Source organism: Nyctibius grandis, chromosome 6, assembly GCF_013368605.1.
Source record: "Nyctibius grandis isolate bNycGra1 chromosome 6, bNycGra1.pri, whole genome shotgun sequence".
Classification (NCBI taxonomy): Eukaryota; Metazoa; Chordata; class Aves; order Nyctibiiformes; family Nyctibiidae; genus Nyctibius; species Nyctibius grandis.
The window spans coordinates 45,477,953-45,504,984 of NC_090663.1; the positions used below are offsets into that span (position 1 = coordinate 45,477,953).

Here is a 27,032-nt window from a genome sequence, read left to right on the forward strand (position 1 = left end):
ATCATAAAGGGGCAGAATCTGTCAGTATCTCGGGAATAACAGGGGGATCTCAAGAGTTATCTGTATTGGAGGCCGAAGTGAGCCTAACTGAAAATGAATGGAAAAAGCACCCCATTGTGACTGGTCCAGATGCTCCGTGCATCCTTGGCATAGACTACCTTAAGAAAGGGTATTTTAAGGACCCAAAAGGATATAGATGGGCCTTTGGTGTAGCAGCTGTAGAGACTGAGGACATTAAACAGCTGTCTACCTTGCCTGGCCTCTCAGAGGATCCTTCTGTTGTGGGGTTGCTGAAGGTTGAAGAACAACAGGTGCCAATTGCTACTGCCACGGTGCACCGACAACAATATCGCACCAATCGAGACTCCCTGATCCCCATTCATAAACTGATTAGACAATTAGAAAATCAAGGAGTGATTAGCAAGACTCGCTCACCCTTTAATAGTCCTATATGGCCAGTGCAAAAGTCTAATGGAGAATGGAGATTAACTGTGGACTATCGTGGCCTAAATGAAGTTACACCACCTCTGAGTGCTGCTGTGCCAGACATGCTAGAACTTCAATACGAACTGGAGTCAAAGGCAGCCAAGTGGTACGCCACTATAGACATTGCTAATGCATTTTTCTCTATTCCCTTGGCACTAAAGTGCAGGCCACAGTTTGCTTTTACCTGGAGAGGTATCCAGTACACCTGGAATCGACTGCCCCAGGGGTGGAAACACAGTCCTACTATTTGCCATGGACTGATCCAGACTGCACTAGAAAAGGGTGGAGCTCCAGAACATTTGCAATACATTGATGACATCATTGTGTGGGGTGATACAGCAGCAGAAGTTTTTGACAAAGGGGAGAAAATCATCCAAATTCTCCTGCAAGCTGGTTTTGCCATAAAAAGAGGCAAGGTCAAGGGGCCTGCCCGGGAGATCCAGTTTTTAGGGATTAAATGGCAAGATGGGCGTCGCCAGATCCCGATAGAGGTGATCAACAAAATAACAGCTATGTCCCCACCAACTAACAAAAAGGAAACACAAGCCTTCTTAGGCGTTGTGGGTTTCTGGAGAATGCATATTCCAGATTACAGCCAGATTGTACGCCCTCTTTATCAGGTGACCAGAAAGAAAAATGATTTTCAGTGGGGCCCTGAACAACAACAGGCTTTTGAACAGATTAAACAAGAAATTGTGCATGCAGTAGCCCTTGGGCCAGTCCGTACGGGACAAGATGTTAAAAATGTGCTCTACACCGCAGCTGGGGACAATGGTCCTACCTGGAGCCTCTGGCAGAAAGTGCCAGGGGAGACTCGAGGTCGACCCCTAGGTTTTTGGAGTCGAGGATACAAGGGCTCTGAGGCCAATTACACCGCAACTGAAAAAGAGATACTGGCAGCATATGAAGGAGTTAGAGCTGCCTCAGAGGTAATTGGTACTGAAGCACAGCTTCTCCTGGCACCCCGATTACCAGTACTAGGCTGGATGTTCAAGGGTAAGGTTCCTACTACTCATCATGCAACTGATGCTACATGGAGTAAATGGATTGCATTAATTACACAGAGGGCTCGAATAGGAAACCCTAATCGCCCAGGAATCTTAGAAGTGATTATGGACTGGCCAGAAGGCAAAGACTTCGGAATGCCACCAGAAAAGGAGGTGACACGTGCTGAAGAAGCCCCACCGTATAATGAACTACCAGAGGATGAGAAGCAGTATGTCCTGTTCACCGATGGATCCTGCCGTCTTGTAGGAAAGCATCGGAAGTGGAAAGCTGCTGTATGGAGTCCCATACGACGAGTCACAGAAGCCACCGAAGGACAAGGTGAATCAAGTCAATTCGCAGAGGTAAAAGCCATCCAGCTGGCTTTAGACATTGCTGAACGAGAAAAGTGGCCAAGGCTGTATCTTTATACTGACTCATGGATGGTGGCAAATGCCATGTGGGGGTGGTTAAAACAGTGGAAGCAAAGCAACTGGCAGCGTAAAGGTAAACCTATTTGGGCTGTTGAACTGTGGCAAGATATTGCTGCTCGGCTAGAGAAACTAGTCGTGAAGGTACGTCATGTAGATGCTCACGTACCTAAAAGTCGGGCAACTGAGGAACATCAAAACAACCAACAAGCAGATCAGGCTGCTAAAGTGTTCCAAATAGATTTGGACTGGGAACATAAAGGTGAACTATTTTTAGCTCGGTGGGCTCATGACACTTCAGGTCATCAAGGGAGAGACGCAACATACAGATGGGCTCGTGACCGAGGGGTGGACTTAACTATGGACTCTATTGCACAGGTTATCCATGATTGTGAAACATGCGCCGCAATTAAGCAAGCCAAACGGTTAAAACCTTTGTGGTATGGGGGACGGTGGTTGAAATATAAATATGCGGAGGCCTGGCAAATTGACTACATCACACTCCCTCAAACCCGCCAGGGTAAACGTTATGTGCTTACCATGGTGGAGGCGACCACCGGATGGCTGGAAACATACTCTGTGCCCCATGCCACTGCCCGGAACACTATTCTGGGCCTTGAAAAGCAAATTTTGTGGCGACATGGCACACCAGAGAGAATTGAGTCGGACAATGGTACTCATTTCAAAAACAGTCTCATAGATAACTGGGCCAAAGAGCATGGCATCGAATGGGTATATCACATCCCCTATCATGCACCAGCATCTGGGAAAGTTGAACGGTATAATGGGCTGTTAAAAACTACCCTAAAAGCAATGGGAGGTGGAACCTTTAAAACTGGGATAAGCATTTGGCACAAGCTACCTGGCTAGTCAACACCAGAGGATCTATCAACCGAGCTGGCCCTGCTCAGTCAGACCTTTTACATACAGTAGAAGGGGATAAAGTCCCTGTGGTGCATGAAAGGAATCTGTTGGGAAAAACTGTCTGGGTTCTTCCTGCTACGGGCAAAGGTAAACCCATTCATGGGATTGCTTTTGCTCAAGGACCTGGATGTACTTGGTGGGTGATGCTGCAGGATGGTGGAGTCCGATGTGTCCCTGAAGGTGATCTGATCTTGGGTGAGAATACTTAATTCTGAACTGCATGATGTTAATTGCTGCATAATACTAACAGTGTTCATAAGTGTCTTTCAGGTTGAAGCAGTGGTGATGAGACCGGAGCTAGCTGCAAGTGGCGTCCAGTAACCTCCTCGAGACTGACATCTTTAACCTGCAACCCGTGGGCACGAACTGTGACAAAGCTCATACCATCTTTTCTACCCTGGGAGACTCCTAGCCAGATGGAAACCCACAATCCTGAACTAAATGAACTTGATGAACTTTTTTTTTCTGTATAGAGATGAATCATAAACTAATGTTATCTGTATATATTTTAAAATGAAAAGTTAGTGGTGATCTGAGTATGACGTGAATGGTATGGAATAAGGGGTGGAATGTCCTGGTTTGGCCTAAACCAGGCCGATTTTCCTTTCAGTGATTTTTGCTTTCAGCTAAGTCTCCTCTAAGTAACTGCATGTTTGCAGACAGTGTCTGCCTCCAAGACTGATAACGCCCGAAGTTTGTAGTTATTGCTGAGGCACCGGTAGGGATGTTGTGCAGTAAGGCTCTTGCTGTACTTATTCTTAGAGAAACCAAGGTCACTGCTGAATTCCTCACTGCTTACAAGTGAAAAGCCGAAGGGGGGTTGCAGCTGCAGTGGGGAGCAGACAGGGCAGGTGACCCAAAATTGACCAACGAGGGTATTCCATCCCACACACGTCATTCTCGGTATAAAGGGGGGGGAATCACGAGGGTCGCGCCCTTTCTGCTATGGCCGGTGTCCAAGGAGGACTCCGTCTGTTTTCCTGCTGCCCCCGATCCCGATCCGTGCATCCCTGAATACAGCTCTCGACCGTTGCTAGGCCCAGCCTGGGCCTTCCCGGAGCCTGCCCTGCAGTGCCGGTGGTGACGTGGCTGACTTCAGGGGAGCTCAATCTTGGTTTTGTATATATATTTGTATATATTTGATTATTTCTATTATTATTATTATATTTTTTTTTTTTTTCATTATTATAGTTTATTAAAACTGTTTTAACTTTCCAACCCGGAAGCCTCTCTCCCTTTTCCCTTTCCCTTTCCCTTTGGGGGGAGGGGGGGGGGATAACAGAGGGCATCTGCCACAGGTTTAATAACTGGCCCAGCTTTAAACCGTGACACTGATGTCACTTATAAACTGCTTGATATCTTTTTAATTATGATTAATTTCTTCTGTGTATTATTTAAAAAACTAAGTCTTTTGAACACATTTTAAAAAAACCCCAAAAATCTCAGAAAAAAACAGGAAACAATATAGCCATGTCTGTTGAAGGAAATAATGATTATCAACAACTTCATAAACTGCAAAAAATTATATCTTACTGCTTTTCACTTTTAACAGATATTCTTTTTACAAAATTAATGCCTGCCTTTCATTTTCATTGCAAAAAAACAATGTCAAAGAGAACTGGGTGAGATGGAAGTCAGGAATTCTGTCCGTTCATCTTCACAGCATACGTGACGCATGCCCATGCAGAATACTACTTCTCACAATAATGCGAGAAAAAAAATGTTGATCATTGTGCAGGGGCTCATTTTAAAGGTGTCAAGCATGTCACTTCCTACTGGCTTGTTTTGAGTTTATGTTAATGGATTAACTATAGAAAGAAGGCTATCAATATCTACAGTTGCTCTCTGCACCTGCAAGGGAGAAGCATGGAAGAGAATGACTCCTACTAAGCTAATACTCTTTCTGATCATTGTATATGACAGTCTGGAACTATACTCCAACACAAAGGGATAAAACAGTAGCCATCTGAAGAGAAGCTCTCTGGTCAGGAAATTCTGGCACCACACTGTAGTCATATTGAATCTGCGAACCTTGAACTGATAGCTTGTTACAAAGCCAACTAATATCACATACGTAGGTACATCCAGTAACCATATGAATACCATCTTCTTTTCTGTTACTGCTTTAACAGACACATAGAAAAATAATAGTAGTACTAAGCCACTTGAATGTTCTTCATTTGGACGTGTTACATACAGTTCTACAGAACAGTGTCCTGCCTTTTTTCCATACATTCACAGTGAGAGTTATGAGGGGTTTAAGGCATCACTTTCCCACACAGGCTACATACTGACATTAATATTCACATTTATTTGCCTAATTTTGAGAGATGCAAAGTATCTGAAAATGCCATACATGTATGGGGACATTTCTGAAAGTTCATCTGTGCATTACACCAATATTGCCTGGAAAAGTCCAATGCACACTAATAGGTCGACCTCCTCAAATAGGTCACAGCAGCAGAGATCAGAAGTGCAGAAATCTGGGGTTTTTTGATCTCTGTTCAACAGTTCTTCCTCTCTTGTCTATATAAACTCATGTTGCAAACAAGGCATGATAAAATATTGTGCATTTTAATCATATTTAGCATTATTGTCTTCTAAATTCCATGTTAGCAAAATATCTGGTGTTGACTGCTTTCCCAGTTAATTCTGTATATACTTTTCCCAGAAAATTCTGTATAGTATCATATTAAACTCTGTTTTAAATATTCTCAGCACTAGACTGAGGCAACAACAAATATTATGGTTTAAGGATTACTTAAGTGACTGTAACCACAAACTGAGCATTTTGTAGAACTTTAAAAACACTCTTCAAGCCTGAAAACAACTACAGTAGCATGCCAGCTCTTTCATTGGGCTGAATTGTGGTAAATCAGTATTTATAGGTGTTGGTTACAGCTGCATTGCCAAGGTGCAAATGTATTTCATACCTCAAGGAGGTACGCAGTCTCTCCTTCCTGTTAAACTAAAAAAAATACTAATTAAAAAAAACACCAAACCAAAACCAGCCCATCATTCCCAAATTCTTTGGAATTACTTTTAGTGTTGACTGAATAAACCATTTTCAGAGAGCTCACAGATAAACCTGTTAAGTAATTTATGAGTTAAGATAAGCTTGAAAAGAAAAGAAAAGGTTCTTTAGGAAATTTAAATCAGAGTCAGTCTTCATCAAAAATAAAACTCACTAATGATATTCAGAAGCTTCAAGATTTCTACATAGCCAACATTACTTTAGAGGTTTAAATAATTAAAAAAAAAGGTTATAATGAACATGTTTGCTGTATGTCATTGCTAATATATGCTGCTTCTGTCATCAGATACTAATACTCTATGAACAGATACAACTCCATAGATGAGTGCTCTTGAAGAGGGATCACTCTCATGGCAGAAATAGCTTCTTTAGTACTCAGCTATTTTTAATGCAACTGTTTTGTTAGCTTTGACTCTGGATGCAGTTTCCCAAATGCTGAAAGCTGATTTCAAGTCTCTGCAGCCAAACATTCCTTTTCCTCCTCCTGTTAGCGCCCTTTCCCTTTCTTATGCTATCACTATGCTTGGGAGCAAAATACTTGTCTGAGGGGAAAGCCAGATTTCAATTTCTGACAGCAGTGTACACTTACACTGGCTTTGGCCAAGCAAAATTTGTATCTTGACTGCAATCAAGATTAGTCTTTTGTGCATCAAGTGTTGTTAATGGCAAAATACAGGACTCAAATGCAATTGCACTAGGGAGTCCAAGGTCATCAGTTTGGACATCAGCAACCGAAAGGATTCTCATAATAGCATCCCTCTCACATCATTGTATACAATGCTCACCTCTGTTTATATGTTGACTCTATGTTTAAAAACAAAACCAATTTTGCACAAGTAGCAACGAACATTATACAATGGAAAGTCTTACACAGCCTTCTTTCCTGTCTCTAGGGCAACCACACTTCTGGGAAAGAAAGCTCTGGGGTGAAATTTGCTTTTTACTTCTCTGATGGAGCTGCTATCTCCTTTCTTCACAAAGGGGTCTTGCAACAGATGTGCTGGGTACAGGACCACCTGGCACACTACACGTGTCATCTTCAAGTTGCCATCCTCAGCAACCTCCCTCCCATACATACAATCACCACCATACACACTGTTATTCCACCCTCTATGTCTTTCTACTTCTTCCACTCCTCCTTCCCTTCTACAGTTGTCAGAAACTGCTTAGAATGACAAAGAGCAACAGAAAGAAAAAAGTAGTGACTGCAGAAAGGGAACCCTGTTGGCTTGCTGCCTCAAGCATGCGTTTTTGCGTGTTTAAAATCAGCACGACTGCTAAAAGAACAGCATTGTTATATTTTGCAAGTTATCCTGTGAAAACATGTAACTAAGCAAATGACCTTGCTAAGCTTGAAGGCCATATTTCATGCTGCTTTTTAAACACATTTTTATAATTAATAATCCCTTCTGACTATTGATGCAAATAAAATAGCATTTTAGTTCCTTCGTCGCACTCAAAATTCTTGAGGGAGATGGAAAAATTCAAGAAATTCCTTGCTGTAAGTTAACAGTCAGCATAAGATCACTCTTGCATAAGTAAGGTATCATCACTAACATAAGGTAAAAATGTTACTACCATTTTTTCCACTTATTTCTCTTTCCTCTCCTTGAGCTTTCCATTTTCAGATTTTTAGTTATAAAAGAGCTATTGTAATTTGGCTGACAGTAGAATGAGTTACATGTTATATATAAACATAATGTAAGAGAGAATACAAACATTACACATCTGAATATCCACTGACTACACAAAACCAAGAACATTCAGAATAAGGATAGCTAACCAGTGTTGAAACAGGAATAGCATGCAAGAACCCCAGGCCACTATGACATTTAGTTACAGTGACTAAGAGCAACAGCCATTATCACTTTTTTCTTTTTTGTGACCTCATCTTAGATCTTTCTATAGAATTTGGTCTACATAATGTAATTCCATTTGATGTCGCAATATGAGAAAGAACACAATTCTCTCTTGTGTTCAGCTCTTTGGGACATAAATCACACCAGTAAGAAGATTGTTCAAGGGACAGGCACAGTCATTGTCCACTATTTGTCTAACACTAAATTGTTCCAGGCAAAAATCTGCTTTCAAGAAATGTCAAGTTTATAGGAAACAAAAAAATACTCACAGCTTTGGTTTGGCAAGCACAGGTGGTGGCTCCTTTGTGGGTGAAAGCAAGACAGCTGGAGGTGGGATGGATTTATCACCAATTGGCTTGCTGTTAATCATTCCATTTACTCCATGAATGGGATGGATGCCATTTGTTTTTTCCTCAGACAAATTGAGCTGTAGTTGAAGGGCTGTCACACCAGACCTCAACTCAGTGTTGTTTGCTTGGTGGGTCTCTGTATTTTTCTTAGGAGGACACTCAAGAGAGCTAATTTCAACTGGAGGAAGTGGTGGGAAATGATGGAAATCATCACTGTTGGATTCTCTTGTCAGTGATTCTTGACTAGATCTTTCTGAGTTGGCTAAAAGAAATCAAAAAGAATGTCTCTCTGACAAGCCATAGACTAAGAATATGGTACATGGTACATACATGCTGTATTTTCAGTTTGTTAAAGGTGAGATCTCTTTGGTTCTGTGCAGATATATTTCTAGACCTCCTGTTGATAATTTATGCTGAATTAGATACATGACTGCCTATTCATTTTCTGACTTTGCCCCATGCAAAAGGCACAAAAAGGAACCTTACAGATCCCTCTAAATCTGTTTCAGGAATCCAGCCACAACAACAGCTGAAAAAGCATTTCCTCTTCCTGGAGTCTCAGCATCATTTAAGAATAAATAATTTAAAAACGCTGAAGAATGTATGTATACATGGCATGTTTGCAATGGCAGCTAGGTTAGTGTGTTCCACAACAATATGTATGTAAACATACTACAAAACTAAACATACCATGTCACAGTTTTTTATTTTACAAAAGTCATATGCCACCTTTGGCAGCATAATTTCATCTGCTTTCATTTTCCTCTGCTGCCATCTAGTCTCAGAACCCTAATGCTTAAAAATTTGCCAGGTTTGTGGCAGACACTATAAAAATGTATTTTACATGAATAAAAATATTAAACTAGGAAATGAGCCAATAAAAACATTCAGCTTGCTTTATATGAGTGCTCTGAGGTTGACAAAATCCTGTCTTACAGAAACCCTTTTCTACAGGGAAGCAGACTGATATACTTCACAGGTAAATTAATTATCTAAGATCTATGTTTAAAAATTCTTCTTGCCCTTCGTCACATACCTGAGCAGACAGTTAGTTGCGCACTGCTTGTTACTGAACCATGTTCATTTGTTGCAGTGCATGTGAAAAGTCCTGAATCTTCAGGAAAAGTTTCTGCAATTACAAGGGTACATATCTCTTCTGGAAATAAACAGAAAAATAAATGGCATCATAAACTATTTAAAGTACCATGTAATGTTTTTGCATTTTATGTTAGAAGGACACCAGAAAGCGCTCCTTATACAAAGAAATGCTGGCAGAACTGCAGAAGAGCTTCCAACACAAATGGCTTTAATGAAAATCACTTTGTATCTAAAACAAGTAAATTCACCAAGCTAAGTTTTCAAAAGGGGCCTGTCTTGAAGAGTAATTTTGCAGTCACAAGTCTGTGCAGTCATTTTACACACTCACTATTTTAATTTTTATGCAGGATAGTACTAATTCATACAAATCAATGTACGGTTTTCCATACACAATTAATACTTGCAAACTCTTTTGCAGTCTCTAAATAACACCCCCAATATGAATGTCATGTCATTCCTTCTTTCCCCAAAGTTTTCTGTATTCAGTGCAACATTTCAGATCAAATCCTGTTCCCAGTAAAACCAAAATGTATTTTGCCATCACTTCCAATTAACTTTTCTGTGTAAACTGTCCAGAACTAAAAACTCTGGATTCATAAATATTCCCCTTATGCAGAGTTTGGGAAGATAATTTCTGTCTCTGTCTGCACAGGAGTGAGAATGGATAAATTGAAAATATAGGACAAAACAGCATCCCCAGAAACTCTTCAGAATGCTGTGACACAGACATTCTCTGGCTGTTTGAAATCTGTTCGTTCTACTTTGATATGCCATAGCATATGCTTTGATTATACCAGGGCCTCAGTCGGAAAACTTGTGTGAAGGCAGGACCGTTCCTATTTCAGGTTGAGTCTCACAGTAATGTTTTCTAGATCAATTCCATCCGTTTACAATGGGCACATTTAATTATCTAGACATATTTTTTCCAGATTCTTCAAAGTCACTTTATTTTATCTCTACTTGTAACAGTATTCTGATCTTTTTAAAAACTCACAGTATAGCTAATCTAAATAATCGTAGTATTTACACAACATACTTAGATAATGTTAGAGCTGGACAATGTTTCTTTTGCTTATGCTCATTTTCTAGTCTCAAAACCACAGCAGGGGTGTTTTATAGATTTCAGTTTCATTAAAAAGAAAAAAAAAAAGGCCTTTGCATTTTGGACATTTACACGGAATCCCGCATATTATCACAAAATCAATGGAATACAGCTAATAAAAACAAACTGAAAAGTGAGGAAAAATATTTCAGACTCCAATAACTCTCACATGAAAGTTATTCTGTAGAAGAGGTTCAGTAAGGTAAGCTTTACTTCTTTTAGTTCAAAGAAGGAAAACATTTTCTAATAGGTTTTTTTTTTTTTCTTTCTATATTTTCATTGTGGAATGGCAGACCACTGTCTTGTTTGGAGAGATAATAAAAAAGTTACAGAATTTTTCCAATTATAAATGACAATGTATCCAAAGGCTTCCTGTACTGGAAATGGGCTAAAAATGAATGACTAACTAAATATTTGGCACAGAGTTGTTTTTCAGACAGCAGAACATGCTTTTTTTTTGGCAACACAAACCAGTAATTCTGTGTAGCTGCAAGAGGCATGTCTGGTAATACTGTAGCACGTTGGATCTTATCTGACCCAGATGAAGATTAATGACTCATGAAAGGTCTTATCAGGAAAGTAATGGGTAACACAAGCTAGTTTTTAAACTACTGAGATCAGCTTTTTTTAGAGTCTTAGTGTGTCGTGAGCAGTTGAAGTTATATTGTTAACCACACGTGCGTACTTCTGGATTGAACTGACTCTGGGGATGCAATCTGATACATGCAGCGTACTAGTTTCCTGTTCATTTAACAGCAGAATTCTGAAAGCTGGGTATTTCAGGACTGCAGAAGAAAATCACTCCCATCATGCTGAGAACTGCTGTTTGAATGAGGGCAAAGGTACTACAAAAATATAACAACCAGCAAAATTCCTGTTTTCCAAATAGCAGAGCTAATTAATGCATAACGTTCTTTCAGTTTTTTAAGTATGTAAAACAATCACATGAGAAGAGCTGATCTTCACTCTTCAGTGATAAAAGAATTCCAACAGGTTCTACCATGATGTAGTTTGTTTACTGAAGCAGTATATTTGAAACTTATACATGGTAAATTGCAGTAATCCTCGTAAAAGAAATTGAAAGTAAATTAGTGATGAAAATAATCAGAGTTTAAAACTCCGTCTTCTCAGCTGGATGAGCAAACTACGACAGAAGACCAGCTGTATCCTGGGCTGCATCAAAAGCAGCGTGGCCAGCAGGTCGAGGGAGATGATTCTGCCCCTCTATTCTGCTCTTGTGACACCCCACCTGGAGTACTGCATCCAGATCTGGGGCCCCCAACATAAGAAGGACATGGAGCTGTTGGAACGAGTCCAGAGGAGGGCCACGAAGATGATCAGAGGGCTGGAGCACCTCTCCTATGGAGACAGGCTGAGAGAGTTGGGGCTCTTGAGCCTGGAGAAGAGAAGGGTCCGGGGAGAGCTCATAGCAGCCTTCCAGTATCTGAAGGGGGCCTACAGGAAAACTGGAGAGGGGCTTTTTACAAGCACATGTGGTGACAGGACGAGGGGGAACCATTTTAAATTGAAAGAGAGTAGATTAGCTATTAGGAAGAAATTCTTTCCTGTGAGTGTGGTGAGACACTGGAACAGGTTGCCCAGAGAAGTTGTGGATGCCCCCTCCCTGGCAGTGTTTAAGGCCAGGTTGGATGAGGCTTTGAGCAACCTGGTCTAGAGGAAAGGTGTCCCTGCCTGTGGCAGGGGGGTTGGAACTAGATGATCTTTAAGGTGCCTTCCAACCCAAACCATTCTATGATTCTATAATCAATCATGAAAGAACTGGCTAAACTGAAAACATAAGAAAAACGCAAGAACTAATCAAAAGGCAACTTGGGCAAAAAGCATGTGCGAGCAACACAGTGCCAATGTACCAATTTTGCTCCCCTCAAACCGAGAACCACTGACCTCCAGATCCTTGTTAAAAGGCTTACTACTGTGGAAAGCATAGAAATAAATACTAATTTGACAAAAGAAATGTTCTTTAAAGATTTCCATAACAGACTCTGGATGCATAGTGCTCTGGGTATTTTTCTAGCTTTACATTCTGACTTATGTAATTATTTTTCTTTCTTTTACTGTGCTACGTAGAATCTGATGATTTGAAGTAAATAACGTCTGTTCTACTTCCCAGTAATCATCAGCTGACAAATAATTTCATCACAAAAATGCATTCCAGAAAGCAGCTCTGAAATGCTGTTCTCAGGGCCTTGAAACATATTTAACACTTGACTAAATGAATACAAAAGCATTCTGTTCACTGAAACATGTAAAATGCTTAGGCATGCAAGTACTTGATGATTTTGTCAGTTATTTAGAAAGAATATTACATTTTACAGAGTAATCCTTTCCCTTTACGGTTCATGAGTCCATTAAGAAGAATAATCTTTTGTAAAACAGAAAACCTACATTTTAACAAATTTCATCACAGGCAATGTGTTTACTTCAGAATATTTCTATGTATTAAATTAAAGTTGGAGTAGTTCTTATATCTGCACCTCCATCTCCATATGTGATCATTAGCTTCCTCCACTGTAATGGACATACAGTCCTGGGAAATAAGTACGGTCTTTTATTAGTAGTTGTTGATTATGATGCAATGAACAGAGCTATTTCTATAGATGTAGGTTCAAAGCCATAAGTTTTCTGCTACACAAAGACAGCTGGTAGTCACAGTGGTGGTTTCCTGGTAAAAATCCAACCAAACACAACCCTGCCACCTTGTAGACAACTTGTCTCTTATTCTGCCTCTTGTTCCTCTAGCCATCAGACGTCTAACTACAGTTTAACGGCAAAGCAATTTGCCCATCAGGTAACAACTTCTCATCTAGGTATCTGTGTATATTTTATATGAAGAGAATGGGGAAGTGTGAAAATAGAGAAGAACCAAATATGCAGAGTAGCATAACAGATGGTAGTATTGCAGACCTGTAGATGCCTTAACTTGCAATAACACAATGAAAAAAGTATTTAATTTACCTGTTTCTGATGATCACTATTGTATACACCTTTACCCAGTCAGGCAGCAGTTCTGGCTTATTTAATAGGCTTTAGGCCACTCAAGAAATGAAGAGACAAGTTTTTAAAAGATATACAGAACTGACTATGTTTGAACATATCTCAAAGAGTGCTGACAAAATACCGAGAAGAAAACTGAACAACAGCAAAAGTGATTGTGGGCAATACAATGCAGCTTTAGAACCTAGGTTACAGCACAGGTAATCAATACCCAAGACAGCTGCTATCTAGCCGGTTCAGGTACAATAAATAGCAGTACTGCTATGGCAGCATGGACTTTATTCCGTAAAGCAGTGTTCGGGTTTGAGGAGAAATTAAGCCATTTATCAGGGTCAAGGAAAATTTTATGCTAAACTTACACTAAGGGAGTTATGATGCTGTAGATGCCTAAGCCAGGTAGTTTGAAGTTAAGTCAGGTGTATACATCAAAGCTGAAATTAACATATTCAGCAACGTAACTGTGATGATTAATGTTCCCCAACAAGCTTTAAATATTTACAATTGAAGAGGAATAGCAGCTATTTTTCGAAAAATCACATAGTACATAAAAAAAATCAGAGATTTACTTTGAAGCATCAACAAGCAAGGACAGTTGTAGCAGTCAGACTTAAGATGGGGTCACTGACAGGACCAGAATTCTGTAGGTACCTTGGGAGCACAAAGTACGACTGAAAATGTAATTGACAAGCAATAGCACATAGGTTGATCAGACCACCTTTAATGAAGGATAATTTTAGCTTATTTTCAGTTTTTCTCTTAACTTGGCATCTTGAGCTATAGCTCATTGGAGATTGCTCTCTTCAAGCCCTTCATTGCTGCTCAGCAGTGAAAGAGGGGGCCAGACTTTTAGTCATAATTATTTTGTTTTCACTAAAAAAATGCAAACATCCAACATGCATGCTGACCTACTGAAGTTTGTGTTTTGAATTTCATTAGCTATCAGAAAGCTTATTTTCTTGGTGTGGGTAGGCAGTAAGTATTTCTGTAACATTTACCACATATTTTCAGTTTCAAACATTATGCAGAAACAGGGGCGGGATTTCTGAGGGAGTTACTTACTAGAATTGAAACTCTGGAACACAGCAGCCAAACAGGGAACAAGAAAGCACAGTCCAAGAGAAGTGATGACTATCTTTTGAGATGTTTTTGGTGAACATACATAGTATTGTGCTTAGGAAAAAAAGCCATGTAGATGTGGCAATTCCCTGGCAATTTAAGAAAAATTACTTCATATAGTTTTTTTCTTACATGCCATTAGACAATTGTTTTAATGTAATTCAATACAGTTTGTGGCTGCCTCCAGACAGCTGAGTAATGGCCAAAATATCAACAGCTGGCAAATGACTCCATGGGATTTTTCATTCTCAGGCAGCCTGTTCTTTGAAGGATTCAATCAGTATAAAGTCAAAACGTCCAAGAAAGAAGTACAGAGCAGGTAATTTGACAAACTGTGATGTTGGCTTTAAGTAATCTGACTAGCTATTACTTCACAAAGCAGTCTGGAGAGATTTGTGATGCAAACTGATTTCTGTCTAGACAGAAAAAGGAGTGCAAAACACACTAGGGTAGATAGAATGTACCCAAAAAAAGTAGCCAGAAAACCCCCCTTGCTTCTTCAATTTCTTACCTGTGTGAGTTCATGGAACATTTTTCTTTTACATCATTAGTACTGACCTAGCAAAGGATAACCAATGTTTTTGAGCACTATAAAGTGTTTATTGATGATTGGACTCTGGTCGACAACCAGCAATTAAAGTCACACTACAACTTGTTACAATTTATATAAAATGCTATAGAAGTTATACACTTGGAAAAAATTTTAGAAATCATGTCCATCTTTTAAAATTCTCAATACTTATCTAGCATAGGCGTGTTAGTTTCCCCTATCAATCTTGCACATATATTCACCATCTGCACTGAATATCAGTTGTGTGTTTGCTTACGAACAATTTCCTCTGCAGGTATTGTTTTGTCTGGCTGCTTAGAGTATGAATTGCATCACAAATCAGTGCTGTACCTATTACATTTCTGGTACCCACCCAGATTCCTCTTGTAGAAATTTTAAGATCCTTCATGACATTCTAAAAAACAGTGTTACTTTTTACCAGTATTACTACTAATACGCAAAACACTGCTCATCATTTATGCCAAAAGGAAATATTTACATTTTGCCCAAACTTTATTTACATTCCCTTTGCATGCACAGAGTCAATTCCTACACAAATAAGCCAATAAATGCACTGTCATTAATTTTGGTGGAGAGTAAAACACTCCGCATTATTTAATAGGGCTTAGTAGGAACTGATACATGCACAAGCCTTACAGGGGTAGTACTTAGCTCAATGAAACCAGGGAGAACAAAATACCAAACTGAAAGTCTTTTGTAGGCTTTTGGTAGCAGAAAGGTACTTATAAATATATATTAAAAGAGACTTACAAGCATTGAAAAAAGACAAGACTACTGTCAGGGGTTCACTATTGTTATGTCTATTAAACCACAACAATACAGATATCAAAATAGTATTTTGCCTTGACACCTACCTTGAGAGTGGTATGAGATACCTGGATATTAAATAACTTTTCTATACTTGTGAAAATTCAAGAAATGAACCTTTCATGTAAAAATCTATTCCCTAGTACTCTTTAGAAGGCTTCAGGTATCTTCTCCCAGGGTCTTCAAGTTAACCAGACATGGAAAGGAGAGCATTCAGCACCATCGACATGATGGTGCAGGTATATGAGATGGCTGGCAAAGTGATGATCTTTTTGAACTCAGAATCCCACCTTCTATTTCCCATTTCAGGTAGTAGTTATGGAAGGAAATTGTTAGCTTTGTGAACTATCATGAATATTCTTACTTATTCCACAGTAATATCTGTCAGATGGGCTATACGAACCTTGCAACTAACAATACTGAAAATTACTTAGTTGTCCTTTAAAAAATATCTTCTAGCAAGAGGCATAATATATGATTTCCTTTGTACTCAACTGTTCACACAATGGAATTTGAAGCTTTTGTCTCAAGTAAACAAGTGCTTCTCCTTTCTACTAGATAACACTGCAATCCTACTCTAAAATATTTTGTTCATCTACCATTATACACATTATGTTGCCTAAAGAGCGTGGAGGGGTAAAAAAAGATTAACAAAAACAAACAAACATTATTCATGATTGTGAGTTTTGACAGAACAGTTTCAAATTAGATGTTAAAAAGAAAAGCCCTAAGGATATGCTAGTAAATATAGACTTCATAGAAACTTTTGCGTAAAGTTTCAGTCCTTTCAGATACTTTCTATCATGTTAAAGGAGAGAGTGAATGCAGTTCAAGTGATTTTGTAGAAAAGAAGCTCCTAGTAACAGAAAGCAAGATATACTAGGTACTATTCTCACAGCATTGGTAGATTAAATCTAGAAAAGGTGTTACTACTTGAACAGGAAATAAGTTTCTCTAGAAAGGTTTTTTTCCCCATTAATTAACCCGTTAATCTGATTTTTTTTTAAAGATCTCAAGAAAACAGCTAAGTTGGGGGACTTATTTTGTAATATATGTTACAGGAGAATGTTCCAAGAAAGATACAGAATAGAATATATTTCAACACAAATCTATTCTCCTTTATTTCTTTTTATATCCAAAGGCTTGATATAACACTGAAACTCTCCTCAAACTGTTTTGTACTGTAACTTACAATTTTTAAGCCTTAAAGTTTGGGTTATGATTATAAACTACCAATAGCTAATTGTTTCCACTCAGACATGTGTTAAGTCCTCATTAGAGGTTGATTCAGTTTTTCAGCACTCTTCTTTGCCTCACATGGCTCACATTTCAAGCCTCCATAAATCAAATCATTCAGCCACATGTATTTTGGGCATCAGCTGTTACTAGGGGTGGTGATGCCGCACACCACAATTAATAATATTAACTGTCAGGATAGAGCATGCGTGTGTGTGTGCACATGCACACATACCTGTTTGTGTGTATATGTATGATGGTCATGAAGTAAAATAGTTATACAACAATTTTGTGAAGCAGTAAGAAAATTAGCAAATAACTGACAAAGAAAAGCAGAAGCTTTTTCCCTCTTCACCTCCTCTCCTTTCCACGAAAGCTAAGAGAAAGCTGCATTTTTCCTAGGATTAACCCTTCACTGCTTTTTCCTAGTCCATATTCTCATAGCCACACTGCTACTTTACAAATATCACTCAGCTGCTAAGTCTGTTCTGCCTGCAGTCAAAGACTGCCAATGCAACCCCCTAAAGTTTAAAACATCCCCCCATTGCTAAGGTACTTTGGTTCAGAGATATTCCTTGGGAATACCCAGGTCTTAGAAAACTTTTCTGTTTTATCTTTCTACTCCATAATTAAAACTCTCTCCAAATTCAAGCATTTTCAAGCACAACCAGCCACCCTCTTAAAGCAAGGCTCAGACCCTATCACTGTCTTCTCTTCTACATGTTGTTTGACTTAGAAATACCAAAGAAAAGAACATTCTCAGTCTTTTAGCATCCACTTACTATTCAAGAAACTACCACAACATATAATAATGTATAAATGGAAAATGAAGCAGCCAGAGAAAACCTGTGGTTGGAAGAACACTTTTTGCTTGCTGAAATCTAGGACTTTTATCTTGTGAATAGGCTAGAAAAATTCAATGTGCCCTTGTTTTTGCGGATCAGCTTTTACTTGCATTTAAGACACTTTACATCTGGCAAGCCAGATTGGCAAAACTAGCATTTAGTGGTTGGGTGTTATGAAACTCTTACAAGTACAATTTGAGTAATGGAATTTTGTGGGATTTGTTCTTTTTCTTCAGTAGCACGCAAGTTGCTCATTTTCTGAGAATGAAGTTTGCTTCAAAGTTTAAGCAGTGAGACTCTCCTTGCTGGTCTAAATGGAATCTACTGTTTAACTAATAAAGGAATTGATGTAAAGGACAGTGTAGAGTATGGAAGGTGTGATAAAGAAACATTGTCTTTAAGGGGGTTTCATATTACCAATGCTCAGCAGAAACACTTTTCTATCTATGGCTTCAGTAGAAACTCAAAGAGCTAGTGAATCAAGAGATTATTTTTTCATATGATTCTTACCAGGTTCAGTTGCAGATCGTGGCTCTGCATATCACATCATAAGGAGGGGAAGCAAACAAGAAAAATGGTATTAGAGATCACATTAATAAACAACAATACACTGAATGAACACACTATACTGAAATACTGTAGACAAGTACAGAATCTGTGCAGACATGTTACAAAATAAGGAAGACTTAAATTGTCTGTTGGTAGCAGCAGTTCAATTATTACTTCTAGCCATATAATCACTGAAACGTGAGGAAGAGAACACTACCCAAAACTCAATCCTAACAGACTAATTACGTGATCTTTCCCCACTCCATATCAAAAGTAGCCACTTCAAACTATAGTCTTACTTTTTTGGAGAATTCTGAAGTCTGGAGAATCTTGAATTTCCACGCCTTGTCGAAACCACTTAACATGAATGGGAGGGGGTCCTCTGACCCTGCATTCCAATACAACTACCTGTCCCTCAGATGCTGTGGAGTTTTGTAGCTCCTGAAATAAAACAATCACAATTCAAATGAAATGGGAGCATTTTACATTCTTAAAAATGGTCCTTTCTTCCCTTTGTATTTCAACTTTATTTTATTGTGCCATTATAATTTTGCAATAGACATTTTCTGAGAGCTCTATTTTCACTCTGATTAAATTTCATGTATCAGCTATATAGTTAAAAATGACTCAATAGGTTATTTCAAATACGTTCTTAATATGACCAAAGATGTAAAAGGTGTAGAACTATTTAATTCCTGAGACCATCACAAGCAGACAGTTGCAGTCTGACCTTTCATTTTTCAACCTTCTTCCACAAAGTGAAATGAAAATTCTGCAACTAGCTACACATTGATTGACTTGGTCCTGAGAGAGTAGTTGTGCTGCTTTCAGGTCAGCCTCTAGGAATGTGGAGTTGCTTTTCCTCTGAGCCATTTATAACCAACAAGGTTATAAATTAGATGACACAAATAAGATTAGGATGTATTAGCTTGTGTATGGATAGCTTCTGAGACAGTACTATGGCGGTAATAAATTCTTATATCCATCTGAAAAAATTCAGAAAGAGTCTAAACCTTTGTTGAAGAACTATAGTGAGAGAGGAGAAGCACAGTACTTTAAATAGCAAAATTGACACGAGATAGCCACTATTTTTGCCTTTGTTGTCCTTCTTAAGATTATAAATCAAAAATCTTTTTAACTGCCCTCGCTGTCTCATTCTCTTTCCAGTTTATTAATAAAGTTTTAGGCCCTGATGCAGCAAAGCACTTGAAGTGAGATCTAAGATCAGAGTTATCCCTAGTTACTATTCATAGACCTCTCGTTAATCAAATACATAAGAATTCTGTTACATAGAAACCTAAAAATCTTTGGGTTGTTCCCTGAAGTTTGTGTATGTCTTCATTTAGCCCGCATCCAGGGCTAAACAGTAAGCAGTTGTTCTATCACCCAAGACCTCTCCCCAGCTGAAAAAGGGAATTGGGAAAAGGAAAGAGACTCATGGGTTAAAATTTAAACAGATTTAATAAAATAAGGGAACCAATATCAATGCTAATTGAAAAGACACAAAATTATACTTAGCCCACAGAGTGGTGGCAAGTCACTCCAGGCAGAGCAACTATTGAGGGGAGGGGAACAAAAAAAAACCCCCACCAATCCCCAGAATCTTTCCCATTTATAGTGAACCTGACATTAATGTTACAGAATACACCTGTAGGCCAGCCTGGGTCAGCTGCCCTGGCTTTCACTGGTAATGGCCTTAATCACCACACCACAGCTGGCCACAAACTGAAAAAAAATGTAAAAGAAAACTGATTCTATAAATTTTATCTCCATGAAACCAGGATGGTATGGAAAGAAATTTGCATCAGGAAGATGGATAAATATATTTTTGTTGTTCATATCTGGTTAATTTCTTCTGTAATTGAAGTTGTTTTGGTTTGGTATGTCCCAACCGGCTTAAGCCAGTTAATATTGGATTTCAGGGACAAGAGATATGAGGATTGGGAAGGAACAGTGGAGTTTTGATTGCTTTGGCAATTTCTGAATGAGGGCTAGATTTCTCCTATTTCCCACTCTTGCTAGAAAGTCACCTACCTCCCTACCTTGCAGTAACCACATTCTCTAACCCTTTGCACCTCCACTATTCCCTCTCCTGTGATACCTGCAGTATCATTGCACAACTATGAGGGATAGAATCAGACCTTTCCTGACATGAGAAAAGTATTTGACCGAGCCAGCCTAGACAGTTGTGGAGAACAGGGCTTACTCTTACTTATCTCTAGGCAAAACTACTTGCTGTTTCATATTACCTTTTAGTCAACTGTTTTTCTGAAGTAATAACCAGAAATACCTTTTCTTCTTTTTCACTTCAACAAATGGTAACTAAATAGTAGCTACTGCTATGGAAATGATGGTTTGAAGGCAAATGAAAATCATATTTTCAATTGAAGTTGTATTTTAGAGATTAGGGAAACATGCTGTCCTCCTTTTTGCTGTTACCTAATTCCCAGTTGTAAAGTTTCATTTGGGATGAATGTGGAGATAAATATTGACTTAAATAATAACTTAAGAGTTGCTGAATAAAAGTTTCCCTTCTAGCAAGTCCATGCCTTACATTTTACAAGACATCCCAATGAAGAATATCTGAACTGCTTTTTTAACTAACACACCTGCATGGATTTTTTTTCTAAAACAAAGTAAAAAAGCCTGTGTTATTTGTTCTTGTCAGTACATAAACTATTGTGAATGAGGCTTTATCATGACTATGATGTGTAATTCGTGCCTGCCTTGGTTTATTTTACAAAGATTTCTTAATGGAGGACAGCCATGGGCACAAGACAAACACATACAGAAGATTCATGTAGTTTCACTAGTGGTTTTATTAGGGTAGAAGGCCTAAGAAATTCATTGTTGCAGTGGAAAATTATTTTTTTAGGAAGTCATTCATACTGAAGAGGATAATGAAAACTGTAAAAGTTTTAACATGATCAAACATTCCTGCATTAGGATATATCATTTTGATATTTCCATCTGGACTATAGGAATATGATATAAAAGTCATGATGGATAAAACATACCTTTGTAAAAATGGGTGCAGAATAGATAGGCTTAGGTCCATCCACACGGTGTAGATGTGAAGTAGGGCTTTGAATCTGTAAAGCAATGCAACAATGCTATAAAATTGAAAGAATATTGATTTCAATAATATGGCCTTCATATATATATGCAATAATGCAAACTCTCAAATGCACAGCCTTATTATGGTGTTCTCGTTCTAGCACGTTTCCTGAGTGACATTACTATTTCACACCTGTCCTATTTCTGAAATCAAAATGCAAGCTTTAAAGGCTTGTATACTTCCCATGAGAATTTTGTATCCAACTGTCTTCACCTTGAAGTATTTTGAGAGTTTGACTCCTGTTAATATCATTCAAGTAAGTCCTTTGCACTGAAGCATTTTTGCCTCTCCTGTTACTACATCTCTTATCTGATGTAGTAATAAATAAATTCAGTTACTTAAGAGCTTATCAAAGTTAGCCAAGGGGAGGGAAAATAATTTACCATGTACAGTCTAACAGAGATTTTTATTTTATTCGTATTTTATGATTTATATGCAAACTCTTAAGTCATCCACAGTGCCATTAAAACTTAGTATAAACTAATGAACATTGATTTTCTACATTTAACTTCTAGACAGTAAAATTTAATTTTCTCTAAAAGGCCCAGAGAAATTACAGCAATATTTAATTTAATAACAAAATTGAAAATCTTTGCTAAAAAATATTGTAGGCATTCATTTATCTTACATTCTTTTGGAACTGGACCAAGTCACTATTAAGTGATATACTCTGTAATTTCCATCATCACCAGATCTTTCAGCTGCTCACATGCTGTGTTGATACACACTGTGTAAGAATCCATATGTATATTTACTTTCATGCCCCATTCACTAGATATATACTTCATTTCTTAAAAGTGTCATTCTTAATATAATAATGTAAGTTTATAGTTCAATAATGTAACTCCTCAAAATGACTAGTTTTTCAGGACTTCTAAAATTTGAAATAAAATTTAAAATACTTTTACTAATTTAAAAATTGGTGTCTAAAAATACCTGCTGACTGGGCACAGAGATAGGTTGAATTACAGCTGTGGTGACTCCAGACTTTGGTGTAGAAGATCCTATTGTCAAGGAAACAGAGGTGGTTTTCTTTTGGGCCCTGAAAATAAAGAAAACAGCAAGCACTTTATAAGAGCTGAAATCAGAACATGTTAGTTTGTAACCGATAAGCCATCTTGTATTTTCTACATCTTTAAATATGTCATTATCAGCTGAAATGATCAACATTGGAGGAAGCTTGAGTAGAACACAATCTTTGGCTAATTTACACTTTCACACCCAATAAAAAGTACTGATTTAAGACACAAAATAAAATGTATTTTATTTCTTTAGTTGTAGGCCTCTGCATGTTTTTTTGGAGGCACAGGGCTGGGTGATACAAATAAAGACTTGGCTAACTTGAAGTTACTCCTGAAGACGAAAAGCTGATATCAACAAAAGAGTTGTCAGGGTAGGGCCAGACTTCTCTGACAGGACAAGCACATTAATACAATGTAAAGTTATAGTACTACACATGTATATCACATGAGAGAAGGAGAAAAGACAAGACATACACATATAACTACCAAAGCTTTTCCAGTGTCCCTTATTAAGAACATTTGCACAGCATTGGTTCTAATTTGCACACTTACTGTGGCATAGCTCCAGATTTTGATTTGAAAATTAAACTTTCAGTCTCTGAATCTGTGGAACTGGCACCTGGAAAAGAAAGTATTTTCAATAGTCTCATATCCTTTTACTGATTTCTTTAATGTTTACATTCCAAAGAAAAAACTGTGCTACTTTTGCATTTCACTTCAAGAGTTGAGAACTCTGTAATAAACTACTGCAATTTTTCTTATCTGATAAAAGATTGTAACTATGTACTTTAGGGAGTTACAGAAATCATAACTGTGCCAATTTAATTGCAAACCGTTTTTCCTAGGCTCTTAGCTGTCTTCCTTCATATTGAAGCAAATATGGCCCAAAAAAAAAAATTTGCTGACTACTCTACTGGAAATGTATAATTTTATTTACTTGAATGTTAAAAATTAAAGCTTAAACAAACATATGGCTTATACACAGATAACCAATCTTCAACCTTAAGTAAGAGCAACTCAGCGTAGCAAGACATTTTCAGTCTAAACTTGCTACCCATGATCTCCCCAGTTCAGACTATTTATATTAACCTATACATAACATTTACGTACTGGTATTTCATGCCAATGGAAGTCTTGATATAATGTATGTGTTTGGCAATACGCTGAACTCACTTAAAAAAATACAAAAGCATTTTCCCCTTTGTCTTAATTTTTCCTAACAACTAGTACTTCACACAACATTTATTCTAGACATTTATGCAGTACATACTATTCCTCAAAGGATTTATGCATACATATGCATAGCTGTATTTTTAATACAAATTGTACGCAATTAATAATCAGTATGCATAGTACAGTATAGACTGATTCCAATGATACAAAGCTTGGACTGAGGCACCCGAGTACCCTATTTATTTACAGAGTTTAGACTACAAAAATCAAAGCAACAAGTAGCACAGAAAAGGTAAGAAGAGAGAAGGAATGTCAAGGGAGCAAAGTGGGTCTACATGAAAGTATTTCTCTAGAGCAAAGGGTAACCAGAACTTGTGTGGCTGGGGCTGCTGCACAGAAGAACGTATGAGGCATCAGTGTCATCCAGACTATTAGTGTACAAGGCAATGCTTGTGTGACAATCTGGTTTCCTTAAATATCATAAGGGAGGAGCCTAATGACTTGTACCATTCTCTCTCTTTCAAAGTTACATGTTGTAAAACTGCAAGATAGCACTTCCACATAGTAAGACTTTGCAAGATCTAAAAAAAGGAGTTGTTTTATTCACTGTATCTCTCCATCTAGCTGCTTCTTTTTTAGTGTTGCTTCTGTTACTATAACTTCACACAGTATTATGTATTTGTGCTATACTTGAGTATTTCTGAAATCGTGCTTACTTCCATAAAGAAAAGACTTACTAGAATCCATAAGATTCAGAAAAGTCTTGGGGATTTTGCTATTATATCCCAATGTGGGATAACAAAGTTCTGAGAATAAAAAACATAGTGAAAGAAACCCTATAAATGTACATCTGTCATTATTTAGCTAATTTATAGTGAAGTTTGTTACTTTCTTAATCAAAAGCTATTTAATAATTTTCGTATGGTATTATTCAGATTTGTCATGAGTATTTCTTATATTAATTTGTCTTATGCTTTCAATTAACCATTTAAATTAATTTTAACGAGTTACAAAACTGGTAAAAGAATACATGTTACTAAAATGTTTGAAAGATGCGTGAATTAAAATAAAAATCAGTATTCAATTAATATAATCATGCCTAAAATACAGTCCTCCACTAAAAAAATAATTTAATGAATTTACTCATATTCAAGTCATTAACTTTCATCAGACAAAATAATACTTGAATTGTGACTAATTTTGAAGTCAAGAAATATTTTGACAATTAATAGTAGTTGATTCTGGACAAAACCAGTATGACTGACTTTTAACCCGACTTAAAGTCAGTGTACCAACTATGAAGAATTATAATACATTTACCCATGACTGAAGACGACTCATTTGGGGCAGCCACATTTAAGTGCACTGGGAGGAAGTTCAGAACTGAGACAGGAATTACTGCTATGATGAAAACCATTATTGGTGTCACCAGTTAAATCTTAGATTTACAGATTGTACTACTTAAAAGGTAACCATATGCCAAAAGCTCTGCTTGTTCCTTCTTTTCCATTCTTTATCCTACTTGTACCCTAAATAAACAATAATCTACTCACCGATTCTTGGGACATTCCTTGAAATACCTAAATTAATATGATGTGATGTTCAAAATGTCTTACATTAAAGGGAAGCAGAGGAACACCAAAGCAAATGTGATCTTAACATACAGAACCAAAAGTAAACTTCAGCTTAGTTATCTTTTCCTGTATGTGTCAAGTATCTTCTTATTTCACCTCTTACCTTCAATGAATACTTCAGCTGATGTACTATCTGAACCAATGGAATTTGAAGCCAGACAAGTATAGCGTCCAGTATCGTCTTCAAAGGCTTCTGCTATAATTAGTGAATGAAGTCCTCCACTTCCAGAACGGATCTGAATGTCAGGGGTATCCTGGAGTTCTTTTCCTTCACAGAACCATCTGCAGCCCACACACATTTAGAAAGACAAAGAAAAAAAAGAACATGAAAGATTGGTTCAGGCTCATCACACACAAGAAGACATTACACTCTGCTGCAAAAATCTAAATTGCTACTGAAATCAGCACATGGTGCTTTGAAGTGTTTAATGGCATTAACAAAGAAATAACTTGCCGGAATAAACTTTGTTTAAAAGGCAGTGAGACATTTCTGAATGCTAAGAAAATTGCATACACCTACAATTTAAAGCTATTCCCAGTCCTGTTTTGGTAGAATTAATGCTTTCTGCGTATCTTATGTACTGTCTTGCTTTGACCACAGTCTAATCCATTTCAATTTAACTTGGTACTCCCTTCTTCCTAATACTCAATGATTCTTCACAGAGGATATTTGATTTTTGTCTATCATGCCCAGTCAACCTAATATAATCCCATGGTACATACTGCTAAACTTTAAATAGGTTTACTCCTGCCTCAGATCATGAACATAAACTGGTTTTCTAGTCCTGTAATTTTATATATGTATATAATACATGTTCCACTACCAAAAAGGTATGCCCCAACAAAAGGGCTGCGTTTAGGTACAAGCAAAACAGACACTTATCTGGGGTGACTTATTACTAGGTAAAAGCACAGCTTATTTTGTTTACATCAGGTCAGTCAAGTGTTTTCCAATGCAGGCTGCCCAAAGAGCTACTCCATGATCTCAGTCCGCATTGCTTCCATGAAGGTACCAGCTCCCATCTTTTTTCTGTTTGATTCCTTCATATCAGCTAGTCCTATTCTCATAGGCTGCTCCCTGATTTATCCATATGTCTAGCAGCCCAGCAAATATGAGAAGTGGATAATTCTTTTTTTATAGAGGCTGCTATGCATTTTTGCGAGGGATGGTAGACTGGTGAGTCACTAAAGGAAAATCATTAGGGAACAGCCTTCCTTCCATTCTCAAATTTTCACTGTGTTCTGAAACAGAATTTTGCCAATTCTTTCTGAGCTGCAGTCCCACAAACACACTCGGATCTTTATCATTCTTCCTTCCCTTACTCTCACCCCGTAATCATAATCTGTGCTTTTCCATGTTGTATTGCTGCCTTCTTTTCCCTCTTCTTCTTCTGCTACCCCAAAATTCAAATCTTGCTGTGATGAGGATAAAGACAAAATGAGTAATTCTTGATAACAAACTTCAAAAACGATCTTTCATTCTCTTCCCCCTATGCACTTTTAGTTTCCTACTGTAGTAAAGATTTTTTTAAAAAATAAATAAATATAACCACAGAAATTTATGGAGAGTCAATTCAAATTAAAAGATGACAGTATTTTCAAAAATAATTTTTAAAGACTTAAAATCTGCCACGAAAAAAAGTTGATATTTTTCCTTTAGTTTGTACATATTTATGAG

The 27,032-nt window shown here is 37.7% G+C and overlaps 1 protein-coding gene across 9 annotated transcripts in view; it reads right to left on the bottom strand.

The window, feature by feature from the left end:
• The window catches only part of PALLD (palladin, cytoskeletal associated protein), a 229,050-nt gene that overhangs the window by 127,748 nt on the left and 74,270 nt on the right, over positions 1 to 27,032 (bottom strand). For 8 of the 9 annotated variants that reach the window (XM_068403436.1, XM_068403435.1, XM_068403434.1 and 5 more), the window contains 8 exons: positions 25,458 to 25,636; positions 23,100 to 23,166; positions 22,462 to 22,567; positions 21,425 to 21,499; positions 18,707 to 18,848; positions 18,369 to 18,392; positions 9,105 to 9,224; positions 7,988 to 8,330 (listed from right to left, as the gene is read on the bottom strand). In XM_068403436.1, the coding sequence (XP_068259537.1) occupies positions 7,988 to 8,330; positions 9,105 to 9,224; positions 18,369 to 18,392; positions 18,707 to 18,848; positions 21,425 to 21,499; positions 22,462 to 22,567; positions 23,100 to 23,166; positions 25,458 to 25,636 (1,056 nt within the window). The remainder of the gene's footprint in view (positions 1 to 7,987; positions 8,331 to 9,104; positions 9,225 to 18,368; positions 18,393 to 18,706; positions 18,849 to 21,424; positions 21,500 to 22,461; positions 22,568 to 23,099; positions 23,167 to 25,457; positions 25,637 to 27,032) is intronic. The other variant, XM_068403430.1, reaches the window with a different exon arrangement.